Source organism: Meleagris gallopavo, chromosome 5 (assembly GCF_000146605.3).
Source record: "Meleagris gallopavo isolate NT-WF06-2002-E0010 breed Aviagen turkey brand Nicholas breeding stock chromosome 5, Turkey_5.1, whole genome shotgun sequence".
Classification (NCBI taxonomy): Eukaryota; Metazoa; Chordata; class Aves; order Galliformes; family Phasianidae; genus Meleagris; species Meleagris gallopavo.
Genome location: NC_015015.2, coordinates 11519773 through 11536064, shown reverse-complemented (window position 1 = coordinate 11536064; position 16292 = coordinate 11519773). Strand labels below are relative to the sequence as shown.

Genomic DNA, 16292 nt, shown 5'->3' with positions numbered 1-16292 from the left:
GGCAGCCTGTTCCAGCACCTCACCACTCTCATAGTAAAGAACTTCCCCAACATCCAACCTAAATCTCCCCTCCCTCAACTTAAAACCATTTCCCCTTGTCCTGCTGTTATCTACCCTTTCAAAGAGTTGATTCTCCTCCTGTTTGTAGGCTCCCTTTAGGTACTGAAAGGCTGCAATGAGGCCACCCTGCAGCCTTCTTCTCTCTAGGCTGAACAAGCCCAGTTCCCTCAACCTGTCTTTGTAGGTGCTTCAGTCCCCTGATCATCTTCAATGTCTACAACCAGTTTAAGAGTGTGTGGTTGAAACAACCCTTCCTAACAAGACAACGGTCCCCATGTTGACATATTGCCCTTTCACATTATGTTCCATTGGTTGTAAGAGACTCCAGGAAGAGTTATTATTTCAGCAGACAGAACGTAGCTTTCACCATTTCTGGGTTCAGTTTCTTGGTTATTTCAGAGCTATACTTCACAGAAATACTTCAGAGTTAATAGACTGGAGTAAAACGGGTAACTAGGTATAAAACATGCAGGCAAATTTAAGTTCCTGTATTGCATTTCTGTATTGCAGAATTGTTGAGGAATCGGAGCCTTTGTAGTCCCTGCTGAGTTCCTCTGCTTTCAGAGGAAGTGGCAGTGAGACACACCCAGGGCTTCTTACCTTTCTGATTCAAAGTCAGTCTGCTCCTCAAATAGCACAATATGGCGCTTCAGTCTCTGTTTTCGTACTTCACTAGTTGGGTTCCAGAACACTTCTACATTCCCATTTTTCAACTCATTTATATGTACTTCCCCATCCTGAGAAGAAAAAAATAAAGTGAAAAGCTTAATGATAGTCAGAAACACAAGACAGAAAATAATAATGTCAAATGGAAGCAGCTTCTGCACGATGGTCAGGAACAGGACTTAGAGAGCTTTTCCCCCTCTTCTTTTCTATTAAATCTCACTTGTCATTTCCTGAAAGTTTCTAAAATGGGTGAGGAGAGGCATTCCCTGAAACACTGGCTGAATTAATCAGAGAAGAGCTAGAAAGAAACCAGGTTCCTTTTGTCAAGATTGTGCCCAGAAAAGGCTACATACAAAAGCCCTGATGTGTTATCCTTTCCCTGCTTCTTCCCTTGATATACCAACAAGCTCCCATCTCCTTTTCCAGTCTTTCTATTTCTCACTGCTGAAATCTCATACAAAGATGACTGAAATACCATCTTTTCTAGAAAGAACAGCTAAATCTGAGTTACTTCTTCACATTATTTTTTTTTTCAGCATAGCCAGCTTTTTTTTTTTAATATAGCTGGTGAATTTCATTTAGTTCTTCACAAAATGATTCTGGTCTTTCATCCTTGTTCTTTGTCAATTTACTTGGTAACCATTAAGCAGCACTTCTCCAACCGGAGGCTCACCAGACTACCTTGCCATGTCTCTCCTTAGACTTAAGCTTCTTTCCAGTCTTGCTCACAGACGCACCAACACCCCAGAGCCAGACTGGGTAGTTTACAGAACATACAGTGAACAGCACAATGCTGACTGCGAGTGACATAAACAATTACAACTGCTGAACAGCATGCATATATTGGTGCTGCCTGGCCGTGGTAAGAGTATCACACAGACCTTACTTTGGTCATGGCTAATTTGCTTAGCCTAATTTCCTTGCATTCCAGCTGCTGCATTTCTTCCCCTGCTACAGTCCCCAGTGCATGTCTTAGTTTTTCAAAGTCCTATTTCTCACGCCTTCTACCATGAAACTCCTTCAAATCTGAAGGATTCTCATCCCTCCTCAAAGTCACCCTCAGGACTTCCTCTGCCATGTCCTGAAGCACCAATTCTAGGACAGTCTCAGGTCCCCCAAAACCCCCCAGCTGTGTGGAGGAGTCAGGCACTATCAAATACTGCTATGAGCACCTGTAGGTGACACATGAAAGCCCTCACCTGCTACTTTGACTCTTGTGTGATTGGCTTCCCTTCTTTATTCAGGTGGGTTTTCAAGACCTGAGGTATAGAATTAGTTTTTCATCTCAGAGAGTCTCTATCAGGAAACTGAACAATACCAGAGAAAAGCCTGTAGAACTCAGGAGAGCAGATCAGCACTCTCAGCAGGGAAGAAGCAGAACAAACAACGTCCGTACTGCTGCACAGCAGCTACCCTTATTCACAGCATTCAACTCCGAATTGTGGCTAATGGAGGCACTTTCAAAGCTATTTGATTTCTTCCATGTGTCATTCTAATTTTGTGCACTATAAGCAACTAGCACAAAGAGAAAGGGAGGAATAAATTATTTTTTCCCTGATAAAACTCAACCACAGAAGGCAGGTAACTGAGCAGTGTGCAACCCTGTGGCTTGGCTCCCCAGGGGAGCCACTCAATTACATGCTCTTGTGGATGGTGTCCATAGGACCCATTGAAAACAATGTATTCCGTAGTCTAGCAGAACACACAATTGCCAAATCTCATCTGGCAGGAAAGGTAGCTCAGAATGGAAAAGCTACCAAGACACACGAAGCCAATGTCCTCGTGCACAAATTGAAAGGACAAAACTCCCTAATTTCAAAATAGTCATCAGCTTTTTATGCAAAAAGGGAGATTGCTAGAGGAAAGGAGTCCAGCTGTGATTCTAGAAAACTACTCCACCAATGGCTAGCTGTGGTCCTCGCTGCAAAAAAAGGCTTTACTCAGGCACATTCAACTTCACCTATTTTAAATGCATACTTTAGAGAGAGATAAATGATGTCTCAGAAGTAACAGTTTCTGAGGACTGAAAAAAGACAATAGGTCAACTGTAATGAAAATGTAGGTGCCTAGATGTAGCTGAGATAAATACATAAGTAAACCCAAAGCTAGGGCTTCTGCCTCAGTTGCCAGGAGGTCCGAACTGAAGCTTCAGCCTATACCATGCAACATTATTACTGATGGACTTCAGCTTAAGGATGCCTTTGACTGGTGTAGTTGTGGATGTCAGATGTGCAAAGGTGCTGGCTGGTTTGCTGGTTTGAATTGTCCATACAGATAGACACGTCTTAATCTGTTTTGGTCCTTTACCTTACCAACAGAGAAATAACAGTCTCCTACCATAAAGACTTGTTGTGAAAATAAATAATTTTAAAACCCATTAAACTCTTTCTTGACACTGTTGTAGATAGGGAAGTATCTACATAAAACAAAAAGAAGCTTCATGATTTTCACAATCACTTGAAGGCCAAAAATCTCCTTTCTTTTGCATACTGCCATCAGGGTCTGTCCTAAGCCTGGGACCCTAAATATAGAACCACTGGCTTCAGTGGAAATGCTCCTCACAGGTCTCAGCTTTGGCCCAGGCTCTGGAAGCACAAATGTTACCTCCACTGCAGGTGGTTGGGACTATGGAAGCATAAATGACCTTGAAAGGTAAGGACTAGAAAGCTCGGCATGCCTGTGCTCCCCGGGGATGGTGTGGGGAGGCAGGATATGACTCTCCATAGGCTCTTCTCTGAGGCTGGGAGCCTGCCAAGGGCTGCCAGCCCTCCCACACACCCTGCTGCCACATGCATTTAAACTGTCAGAAACTTTGATTATCTGTGTTACCCAGTGTCCATCGAGACTTGCTAGCACTTCTTCTCCTGATTTAATCTTCCCAGAGATTTGATTAATGCTTGTGCTGCCACCAAAGAAGGGCTGTCAGGGGAGAAAAGAAAAATACCATCAGTCTGGTGAGAATGGAAAAGGAAGCAAAGACAGTTATTTAGTAGTGGGGAAGGAAAAGTGCAACCTACAGAAAAGCAGAATTAATTCTAACATGGATTTAGACAACCTAGCACTGCACCCTTCTTCTGTCTGTATAACCAAAATCACTGTGTGAACTGCAGGAAGGGAGATAAGCCTTCTAGTACATTAACATTCAGCAGTGCATGGCATCACCTTCATTGCAAGTAGGTTTATGTCAACTAGATATCAGGATGTATGTACACAGCCAAGTTTTTCCTATCATCCAGAATCACATTACAGTTTGCATCATTTTAATTGCAGAAAAGGAGCAGCAGGAGTGACTTTTCCTGCTTATGGGAAAGCAACAGCAGTGGGTCACTACAAACAGTTTCATTTGTGTTAAGTTTCCAGTGCGAAGAAGCTCAGCAGTTTCAAACAAACAAACAAAAAAAAATGAAACACAACAACAACAAAAAGGGTATTTCCAGAGTCAAGGAAAAGATTCTCAGAACAATGGAAAATTCCCCTCACCTCCTGCCTGCCAAACACAGGAAACCGCAGTGATCCTGTGACCGGTTCTTCCATTCCTGCCACCTACCTCAGGCATTTTAGCTGCTACGTTCAATAATGCTTTTGCATAATTTTTTATGCTCCCAAAAAAATCCCTACCTCCCCAAATTTCCCACATTTATGTCAGCTAATGCTGCAACCATAAAGTCCTGCAGGCTCTCAGTTTGCCATGTTTCTTTTTATGCACAGGCAAGAAATAGCTGGAACAGAAGAGAAACAGATGCTTCTTAGAAAGTAAGTTAGCTATCCAAGAAAAGATGTCATAACTTTCTCTCCCAAGTTTTAACACAAGTAACTAAAGAAATACCTAAACATGTCTCCATTTTATCTGCGTATGATAGATTGCTTCCTAGGGGAGAGAACTGCTATGTGAATCATTCAGCACAAGGCAACAGCAGTTCAACTTCAGCATGACAGCCTCTCAAAATCAAATGCCTAAAATGGGCTCTTCCCCATCATCAAGGCAAATTTCTGTAGCCTTGTACACTTAATTTTTATGCCTGCTAGGTATGAGTATGTATGTGACAGTTACTGTAGAGTTACACTGAAGATCCACATCCTGACTTGCCTCAAAATAGCTTGCACATCTCACTGTACTTAGTAACCAAAAATAATTGCACCTTTCAAAACAGAAGCCACATTGTCATTGGCAGATCATCAAAAGCATCTGGCCAGTAGCCAGTCAGCTGGCAGTGAACAGATCGTGTATAAGTCAGGCTTACTCAGTACCACCAAACTGTAGTAGACATGACTGACTGAGTGATTATGTCTCCTCTCTGGGTAGGACACCTCTTGGAGGATACATGCATTTGTGGGGCAGAAATAATGGGGTGTGTGTGGCCAAATCTTGCCTGGTGTACAGGGGCAGACCCATTGAAAAGGAGGTCAAGAAGTCTCTCACCTTAAGCTTGAATTCCAGTTCTGCCCTGTGGTTAGTTTTCTCACAGTCAATGGTAACTTTCCCTCCAAGCTCCATTGTCATGGTACCATATAAAATTCCTGAAAGAAAAAAAACAACAACTATGAAAGGCCTCAGTTGAAATGATCTGCTTTCCGAACTCAAACCGGATCTCACTGACGTGTTGTGACATTTGCTACTTGGTTTTAAGTTTTTAAAACACAGGAACTGAAGTTTCTAGGAAATGAGCATTTACTCTAGGGACGAGTCCATATTCCCCATTTATTACACCAGCTAGGAAACGGCTTGGCTCAAAAGCGCTGACAGAGCTTGTGTGGCAACTTGAAAGTGGGACAGGACAGATTTTAAAAAGTTGTGCCCAGTAACTTCATTTATGCTTGTGCTCTATCTGTTTCTCCCAGAGTGGTTAGAGCAGGCAGGAGCTGTAGCAGGATTCAGAAGAATCTGGGGACTAGCAATTGTGTAGAGCATTCCTTTGTATGCCTACTAATCTTTTTCTGGGAAGGTTGTTTGTAGAAAAAGAAAAATCAGCAACAGAATTTTACACACCTGAATAGCTCACAGAGAACACAATTTAAAGAAGTTACTGTTTTCAGGTTGCTATACATTCCAGAAAGATTAGCTTACAGATCAACACGGCAGAATGAAAAATATGCAAAAAGCAAAATTAGATCAAATCACAGGAGTGATTTTATTACTTTGGTTCCAATCCTGCCAAGGCTAACTTTCTAAGGAAAAAGCCCTGGAGTGTTCCAAGAAGGCTGGATGGGGCTCTGAACATCCTGATCTGGAAGAGTCAGTGCTGCCCACGGAGGGGGTTGGAACTGTCTGAGCTTCAACTTCCCTTCCAACCCGAGCTATTCTGTGCTTCTATGATTCGAAACGCAAAGTTAGAATCAATTGGCAGACATCCCTTGGGCTTCAGTGCACATTATGCTCAGTAGAGCCAAGATAATATTGTATTCACACAAAGTAACAAGTACCCGGCCTCATGCAGAAAGCTGGTGCACTGAGGAATATCACAGATTAATGAAGAAGTGAAGCCAGGAATTTCTAATCCTTTATTTTCAAAAAGTCAGACAACATATTAATTTCTATGTTAACATTAGAAGAATTTTATGCCCTCAGAAGAAATGCTCTTTTCACATTCACTTTATCAACAAGAGTGCATATATAGTGTATTTTACACTTTCTACGTAGTGTTGAAACTAACTTAGAGCAAGTCAAATTCTGTCCTCAGCTCTGTAAAACAAAGCAAAAAAAAAAATCACCAGTCCTCTGCTGAGCCCTGTGACTCATGTACAGAACTGCTTCCTGGAACTGGCAATTCCTGCAATTTGAGGTTTTTGAAATGGCAGAAGAGCCAGAGCAAAGTTAGTCCACATGATACTTTGTTATCCTTTCTGTTTCCTTCCTATTTGAACAGTCCTAACTTACCTTTACAGTGGGCATATGGCATTGTAATTATGTAATCTTCCCCTCTGCTTAGAAACATAAGCTTTGCCTTCCCATCCAGCAATGCAGAAAGTGAGTTACCTGCAATTTAAAAGAACAAAACCATTTATATAAATAATTCTTGATATACACGGTCATTCATCTTATCCTACATTGGCAAAATATGTATACTTAAATGCAGGACACTAATGAAAGAAGTAACATGAGATGCAAATAATTGAGGACCCTGTAAATCATTTACAGCAGAAGGCATGCAGTTCTAGTAAATTCTCCTCTGCAAAGCTCTCGTGTGCTCAGGTATTCAGCCCATGTTGCAGAGAGGCCATTTGATTAAGTAAGACACTTGCAGGATGCACTACAGAAGAAAGCAGCTCCAATGCTTTAGAACTCTTTCAAGTGTTTCTGTTCTCACAACTTCTCTAATACATAGTATTCCAAATAAATAATTTCACCAGAAAGACAGAAATGACTTTTAAGAAGTATTTCAGCAAATACAACTGCTAGAAGGTAGTACATAAAAGGTGTTCGTCTAAACAGGAAACTATTTTTCATAGCAACTGCCTATAGTTGTACTGTCCTTCTGGAGGTTTCCACACTTGGAAATCTGAGAGCTAGATGAATCAAGAAGTTAACATTCATACAGCCAATTGTTGCAAAAATCATCTGGATGATCAGATAGCTATAATAATCCTCATCTGTGAGTGTATAAATATAACTTGACAGCAAAGTGTCCACACATCCTTATAGACCTTTGCTTTTGGAAGAGCAGTTCTTTAATCTCTGTCAAGATTCCTATCTGAAACACTTGTTTAAAGCAAACATTAGAGTGATTTCTCTCAGAAATGGCAGAAAAGGGGAAAACTCAAGAGAGCTAGGAGAGGGAATCAGGGCATCCTAGTAGGTGTTCTAAGACCTTTTTGTTCTTAACTCTCAACATACACAGGAGTGATTGGAAAAAAAAAAACAACAAAACAAACAAAAACAGTGCTATTATGTTACTTGGAAGGTGCCCAGGATTAATGTCTTACCATAAAACTTGGATCGTGCTAGAATGCTGCCAGTAATGCAAAACCCATCCTTCCTATTGCTGACATGAAAAGCTGACACTGGTGGATGATGGGAGACCTGGAAGAAATAAATATAGGCACAGATGAGCAGTTTTTGTAAGTTAAGCAGCACCTTCAGGAGGTGCTGCACACATCCAGAAAAAGTGTAAAACAAAGACCACTGAACTGAACAAGTTCCTCTGAGCCCTGTTCATGCTGATGTTAACATGAAAGAAAAGTTACATATGGGAGACAGAGTTCTTCTGCAACTCTTCTCCTCCATGCTACATTTTCTTTTCCTTATGCATTTGAGATCACTTTAGGTTGTAATGTACACTATCAGATTTTCAACACAATAAATGATAGTGCAGAACTTTTGGGCATCAACTGAATAACCTCCCTGACATGGATGCAGCGACTGAATAAGACAAAGCAAAACAAACCAACATACAAGAAGCTTTGATTAAATATGGAAAAAAGAATGCACATGAGTCCTTAATTCCTTAATTAAAACTATAAATCTCATACTAAATACTGTCAGGCCGGTTTCCTTGTGAGTACTGCCCTTCATTTATCTCCAAAGATATGGAGATAAGACCTCAATTTATTCCTAGTAAGATCAGTACAAACAGTTTAGAAATAAAGGAAAATAAGATTTGATTATCTATTTTATGCCCTTTTTGACAGTGGCAACACAACCCATAACAATATTTTCTTAAAAATAAGAAAACAAAGAAAAAGAATTCCATGGGAAAGGTCTACCACTGAAGAGACTAAAGTTATAGATGGGATAGCTGCTTTTACTATCTTGAGTGCCTGCCAAAGTTCAAGTTAATCTCAGTAAATCTAAAAAGAAAAAAGATCAGTAGCTAGTTTTTAACACTTCCCATTCTGGATTTCTAAACAAGAGTGCAAGTTCCTTTCACAGAATGAGATGAGAAGAGTGATCCTATGGATGGAGGTGTAAATGGACTGCTGATTGCAACACCTGAACATCCAAATAAAGTGACTCACCTGTTCTGCTATGTAAAACGTGTGACTGTTCGTCTGAGGATGAAACCAACAGCAGCGAAATGTCTCGCCAAGAATAGGGTTGTATGGCTTTTTTATTCCCTGAAAAGAAAGCAACCAAAATCAGCTACTAATGAAGAAATGCTATCCATCTTTACAAAGATGGCCTTAAAATAATGTAGTAATTTTCTCCCTTATGTTTTAGATCAGGTCTATAACAAGAATCAAAGGCTAGGAACTGGTTACATACATTCTCCTGCTCTAAATTTCCTCACCCAAGCCATGGATTAATGTGCTCTTCTCACTGTCTTCATCCCTGATATTGCCTGACCAAAGTCTTACAAGATGATTAGACTTTATTGTTTCTGTTACTACATGCAGCAGGTAAACACTGATGTGGAAACATGGCACTGAACTAAGTACTCATAGGCATGAAAACTCCTGCATCTAAGGATTTATTGCCTATTGATAATCAGTTTTGTCTTCTTACTCTCCAATGAAAAAGCTCTTAGGTTACCAAAAACTATTTCACATCCACTATTTACTCTGAAACCAATGCAACTTCAGTTTTAAATAAATTGTCTAAGTCTTCTGAACAAGAACATAGGTGAAGTGCCAAGGGAAAAGCAATAAGGAAATAGACAACAATAGCAGAAGATTTCAATGTCCATTACAACCCAAAGTTCATGCATTCTTTTACCTTTGGCTTTTTGTAGAAGCCAGACAGATACCACCTCAAAACTTGCTTCATTCGACTGTATGGATCATCTTCAAGAACAGCCCTGCAGGACAGAACATAAACTGTTTTCTCGCATGCTTTTGAGAGACACATCACACATCATGTTTATTTTATACCAGTACAATTATCTTCAATAGTTCTTCCCTAGTACTAAATGGAAATAACTTCTGTGCTGCTGCCAGTGGAAAAGGTGTCTATCAGCACAAACTATTTTTCAGTAATGTACTTTGTAAAACACATAATCTCTTAAAAAATGCCACTACTTTCTCTGCACTCCTGCAAAAAGCCTAGTAAAGTCTCTGAAGTGTACTGAGTTTGATTTGATGGAAGTTCAAATATGTTCATGTGGGACTGACACTGGTTCCTGCTAATAGTGCTGTGTAAGTCATAAAAATAAAAATTCTAATCTCATCAAAAGCAAAGACCTTTGAAGCTGATGTGCTACATGGCCTTTTCCAATCCTTTGAGATTTCATACAATTGAGGTTGTAGTGGGCTTCACAGAGTTGTCACATCCAGATCTTCTCCACTCAAAGATGATGTGGAAGGTAAAACGTAACCAATAGATTTCTTGGTATTTCCAACCATTTAGAGAGATTTAAAAATCTACAAGGTTAAGTTATACAAAATACTTAGAAAATACTTAGAAAAAGCAGCCATACCTCAAATGTATTTATTAAAGAAAACCTTCAAACCTCTTAATTTTTTTTTCATATCTCAGCACTGAGGAGAACCATTTCCTTAACTTCAGATGTGACCAATACCACAAATAAAGTTTGAAAATACCATGCTTTTAAAATTATCCAGAGGCATTGGAATAAACAGAAGTAACTAGTGCTACTGTTTGAATACTGCACACACTGGTTTAAAATTCATACAGCATATCTCATTGAGAAAAACGGTCCTATCTGCAAGAACAACATTTTCTATTTTCAACTCTTGTGCTCCCAGCAGGTCTCTGTGCTCAATCATGTTAAAAGATACTTCATATTTATCAACCAACAAAATTGTGCTGCTTTTGGGGACAGAAATGCTTGACAGTTCTGCTGTTTGCTCTGTATTCGAGCACTCCAAAAGGTGGCACAGCTCTGTTGTGAGATGCTCAAAGCAATGAGCTGAATTCCCTAGGAAGGTGTGGAACGGATGTGCTGTGCAAAAGCAGCTTTGTCTGGAATTTATCTGTTTCCTTCGTGAGCAGCAGTCCATCTAGAAAATGTCACTGCAGCCAGAGCCTGAGTTGAATGACACTGAATTCCAATATGTTATTTGAGTCCTTCTGACCTCACAAGCACACCTCAGCCAGCTTCAAATTAACACATTTTCACACAGACAAGTGACGTGCCCACTCCAGGCAGGCTCGCACTGCTTACTGGGAAAGCAGATCAGCATGGTAATAGTAATCGGAGAGCTTGTTCAGGAATGAGCGTGGCTCCAGGATGAAGGTGGGCAGCACCACCCGAGACAGATCCATGCCAGGCCGCAGCTGCTTCAGCAGGATCCACATCAGGTTCTTGTTCTCCTCAGAGACAGTTTCTGTTTGAGATGATTCACCTGTCTACATAGAAGAATGAAAGCTCAGGGCAGAAACAAGGAAAATCACTTTCTGCAGGCGCATTTACTTGGATGGTTCAGGCTCATGCAGGCAAACTTGTTCTGGTGGAAGGGTGAATGTTGAGCACAGCAAAAAAAACATCAGCTCTGGCCTAGGTGAAGTGAATCCCCAAAACACTAAAGGAAGTGGTACAAAGAGCCCTGGGGCTCTGTATAAGCTGGCCAAAGGAGAGGACTGAGCAGCTGCCTCCACACGCCTTGGGACTGTGTTATGTGATGGACCAATCTGAGCCACCATTAACTAAGGGACTCCACACCCTTCAGAGATGTGAATGTGCCCAACAGTGTGACAGCATCACTGCAGCCATGGAGTGCATACAAGAAGCTCCTGTTAGTCTCATTCTCAGCAAATGAGGGACTGTAAGATATACCCTGTTATATGCGCAGAAAAGAATAGGAGATAGGTGAGTACTTAACAGAAGACTGAAGCAGCCCTCCAAGTTCAAAATGGGACAAACTACTAGTAGGATAGGAACAGCAAAGACACCACTGACAGGTTGTGTGTGCACAGACTACATCTCCTCTAGTGCTGCTTAGTCCCCTTTACAGCAGAAGAACAGGTAATGCGAAAAAGAAGTGTTGAGGACTGCGTTGTGGTTTCAGTAACAACTTAGTTATAACTCTGTAGCTCATCATGGATTTACATGAGGTGACACTGAGGAACATGTTTAGTGGGCATGGTAGTGATGGGCTGATGGACTAGATGATCTTAGCAGTCTTTTCCTACCTTAATGATTCTATGATTTTATGATTCTGTTAATTAAAACATGAGGGAATGGGCCTTTCAAGGCACTGGTGAAAGAAAACTGAACTTTGAGAGATCAATATCATTTTAATGCAATTGTTGATTATCTGGACTATTGTCTAGCATCCATCCTAGCCATCAAGATTTAACAGTGAAAGAGAATACTTGAAATTAGGAATTCTACTGGTTTTAGGCAAGAGATTCCTATCAGAAAAAGGGTAAATCTCCATTTCTGGAACACACTCTGGTTCAGGAAAAGACTCATAACGTATCCCAACAGGAATGCAGATGGTGTATATCACTAAATACTTATTTTCACCACTGAACATCCCCAGCACCATCTTTTTGGCTACGAATCAGCCTTTTTACTCATCATGCACAAATATACCAAAACAACTTGTAGGCTGCGGGGAGTTTCAGGGTGGGGAACAACATAGCTCTTCTCATTTCATTGCTTTTCCTTTCTTGTACCATTCTTTTTGTGACAGTCTGATGCAATACACAGCTTGAACCTCCGGTGTGTGGAGACTATTAAAGAACACAGTACCACAGCGTCTTCTAGAGTTTATAATAAGCATGGGCCCGCCTGAACTGTTTTTATTTATCCAGGTTTCAAGTGTGCATATATTGGTAACATAAACTAATGCCCAGTTGAAATTGCTGTACAAGGTGTTACTCAGAGCAAATCAGTGCAGAAGGGGAAAATAGGGAAGGAAAAGGAGGGACCAAAGCATGAGAATAACCTCAGGACATTTCTAGTTTGTTCTTCCCTCAACTACCTCACCCTCAATAACCCCTTTTAAAACTAGCTATAACTAAAACTTTTAAAATATAGCGATCTACTGACTGAAGAGGTGTCTTTAATTTTATACTCCAGGCCAACTTTTGCAATCTGACACTTGTCTCTGTCTGCAAATTCTTACTGCAAACAGGGCAGGACTGGTGCACATACCCAAGAGATGCACAAGCACATGCCTTTCCAATGCATACAGATGTACATACATACATGCACATCCTTCAAATGAGCTTTCATTGCCATGCTGCAAATTTAACAGTGATAGTATGTGCTGTGATCCTCCGAACCTGAACTGTACTCAGAGAGACAGAGGCAGAATCAGATTAAGAAGCCAGTTAATGTCATTCACTGGCACGTATTTCACTTGATACATCTGAGCCCACTGCTGACAGCAACCGGCATCACGGCACCCAATTTACTTTTCTTTATGCTGCTGTCACCGCTAAAAAGCCTGCCCGATCCGCGTGTCTCCGGGGACAATAGCCCCATCTCCTGGCTAACGGGGGGAACCCAGCAAACGACCTAATGGCCAGGGCTGCCTGGGAATTCCTGATGTGCGTCTGGGTGGAGTCTGATGGGAGATGCACAGAAGGGGAGCTGGGTTTTATTGGTGTCTCTGGTCAGTAATTCTGTTTCCAAGTACAGTTTTTATAGCAGGGGCTTGCACCTCACCCATGACACCTGTAACCCCAGCAAACACACAGGGGAAAGAAACAGCTTTCTAGGAAAGCGACTTTCTTTGAAGCACAGACAGACAGGGAGTGCTCCAAGCACTCCTGATGCTGGAGAAGGGCTCCTCTGCTGCCTGATGCACTGATTCTCACCCCATAACACACTGGCTTCCTTCAGTTGTTCTCTTGCTGACTTTCTCAGAGATGTCAGTGACAAAGGCTCTTATATGGAACAGAAATGCAACCTTCTGCTGTTAACAGACACGAGAAATGGCTTTCCTATGAGAAATGGTCACTTTAGGAATCAAGCGGCGCAAATGCTCCATTAGGACATGCAGAAAGGATGTTTCATACATAATAAAGAAAAGAAAAATATCATATTTTGTGCCATGCAAGGATTGAGCTCCTAATTGGCCAGGACACATGCCCAGAATAATATTTCTACCTCCTGCTGGCTCTGTGAAGCACTGTGCCAATGCTATGCGGCTCTTTACTGCAATAACTGGTTACAGCAATCGTTGATGCTGGAGACATGCCAAAGCTCAGCAGTGAAGCTGCTGTTCATAATGCATAATTATTAGAGCACATGATAATTCAACATAATTTAGCAGAAAGCTGTACATTGCTCTATTTGTAAAACACTGGAACTCACAAAGCTGATTCTTAACTGCCATGCATCTAGAAGGCTGGGTAACAAATACTATGTACAGAGATATATTAAAGGATCAGGCAGTGATGACTTCTTTTCCCCTTTACCTCCCCAAATTCTTCATAGATCTGTTCAACGTAAGTTGTTCCTTTCCTTTCTGGAGAAACTTCTCCATGGATCTCTGACTGCTCGCTCTCGCTTTCATTTGTTTTCCGGCTGTTCTCCTGTGTTTCATTCTCCGATTCTTCCACATTGTCTCTCTCAGACTTGTCAGAAAAAGCATCATTTTCCAACTGGTGGTGGTTCTCCAGGGCCGAATCGTTCAAACTGAAACACACAGTTCATTATTCACTTCAATATGATCTACAGAGCCAGCTTACTTCAGGCCTTTTAGGTAGGTGAAAACATCTCTTGGGACTCAAAACAGAATATGCAGCCCAGGAGAGCCCAAGATGTGGCTTTTCTGGATAGCAGGGTTTTATCATAGAAACAGGGAGACATTCCCAACCAAAAATCTCTCTCCAAATGGCACTTTGAAAAATCTGCCATGGAGCTCCACTTTGTTGGCCTTATGCAAATTGCCACCCACTCTGTGCAGGAGCCCACATACAGAAGGGATACAGAGCACCCACTAACAACTGTACACTGCTGACTGCAGAACCAAAGTGTGAATCAGGAGACATTCTTCCCTGTACAGAAACAAATCAGAGAAACATAGCATATGGGAAAAATATGAAATTATGAAATATGTTTTCTTTTCAGTATTACTGCTATTATTTCAGCAGATGGTGGTCCTAAATCAGCCATACATTAGAAAAGGTTAATTTAAAAATCATTTGAAGGAAAGATTGTCACAAAATCACACACAAGTCAACCTGGGAAATGCACTGCCCCCAGATAATGTTATATGGAAGAACTCAGAAGCAAACACTGACAATTACACATAGCAAGAATACCCAGATTATAGTAGCATCAAGAAAAAGCATGGAAAGAGCAGTAAGCCTCATGCTCAGTGCCACAGGCCTTATAGGATAAGGAAAGGACTAAAAATTCTCTCTCATGTAGCATCTCCATTTGAAAAAGCAGATGCAGTTCCTGCAACAGGTAACAAACATGATTAGATAGAGGTTAGACCCTGAGAAGAATTCATTAAATGCCTGTTTCTCCAAGGGATACTTAGCATGGCATTCAGCTTTCCCTATTCAGACACATCTTCACACGCATAGCTTTTCCGTGGCCTAGTCCAGATTGCAGATTCTTCTCACATCTTCCTCTGAAAATTTCTTATCCAAGTCCTCATGCAAAATTGTTCTCAGGTGGAACAATAAGAGAAGAATTCCAGCATTTACAAGGTGTTTTAGAGGATCAAAACAGGCCCTGGATCTTGAAGAGCTTTGTTACCTCCTGAAGCCCACCTCCTTCCCAAAGCAAGCTTTCTCTCCTCACCACACGAGAGCTCTTTGTCTCTTCTGGGCACGTTCCAATTTTGGTTATAGATTAATGCTGAAAGTTCCCATCCCTTGTTCCACCCTCTTGGTTCTCTTATGAGCGAGCATTTTTTGTTTGTTTGCTGATTATTTTAAGATAAATAGACGTCACTACTTAGAGACAGGTTTTTAAAAAATAATAATAAAAAAAAAGAGTCAGGAGACAGAATTGTCATCAGCTTTTCAGATGATCTCAGCTTCCAACTATGCATTTAAACCAGCAGATGATTTTTATTGCACAAACCAAGCCACACTGTGGTACTCACAGCTCAGTTTCCAGAGGAGCCCAACAGTCTGAGTTCTCATCTACAGCTTCCTGTGCCTTCAGAAAATCTCTTAACTCCATTTGCATGTGTATCTGTGTATATGTCTCCATGTGTATAATATAAAAACGCAGTGTTTTCAATTTTTAGCTTCACTTTAAAATAAACCTACAATCATAGATCAGAAAGTCAATGACCCCTATACTCCAGCCCTAACAACTTGCTATTAGACATTACATATCTCTGTCACGTTAGTGCCAGAGTCTCACTGCTTTGCTATAGATAGTGACCTTCAAGTGTAACGACTGATAACCAAATACAATGAAAGTCTGGAGTACAGCGTGTGCATGAGTTTAACATAACAAAGAGGAAAAAAGGTAAGATCTGTCAGACCAATTATCCCACAATTCCCTGGCACAGATACTTTCTGATGGTAGGGCAAGTATTAGTTGTGGACCATTCAAAACCTAATTTATTCCTTCATTTTTCAATTATCAGTTAAATACGTTTGTGGTTGCTATGCTCCCTCACCCAGTCAAAGTTTTCTCAGTGGAGTACGTATGCTTGAAAAAGTTTATTATAACGCTGATGGTTCATGGCTCAGAAGAAGCATGTTTCTATTTCATATTAGTAAGGAGAGCATATGTTTTTAAGTT

General features: G+C 40.9%; 1 protein-coding gene across 2 annotated transcripts in view; it reads right to left on the bottom strand.

Moving 5' to 3' along the window:
- Nucleotides 1-634: 634 nt before the first annotated feature.
- Nucleotides 635-16292, bottom strand: part of OSBPL5 (oxysterol binding protein like 5) — a 50176-nt gene continuing 34518 nt past the window's right edge. For both annotated transcript variants that reach the window (XM_010711054.3, XM_031553442.1), the window contains 9 exons: nt 13994-14213; nt 10785-10969; nt 9377-9458; nt 8680-8778; nt 7648-7744; nt 6602-6700; nt 5147-5244; nt 3556-3645; nt 635-797 (listed from right to left, as the gene is read on the bottom strand). In XM_010711054.3, coding sequence (XP_010709356.1) covers nt 657-797; nt 3556-3645; nt 5147-5244; nt 6602-6700; nt 7648-7744; nt 8680-8778; nt 9377-9458; nt 10785-10969; nt 13994-14213 — 1111 coding nt within the window. In that variant the 3' untranslated portion in view covers nt 635-656. The remainder of the gene's footprint in view (nt 798-3555; nt 3646-5146; nt 5245-6601; nt 6701-7647; nt 7745-8679; nt 8779-9376; nt 9459-10784; nt 10970-13993; nt 14214-16292) is intronic.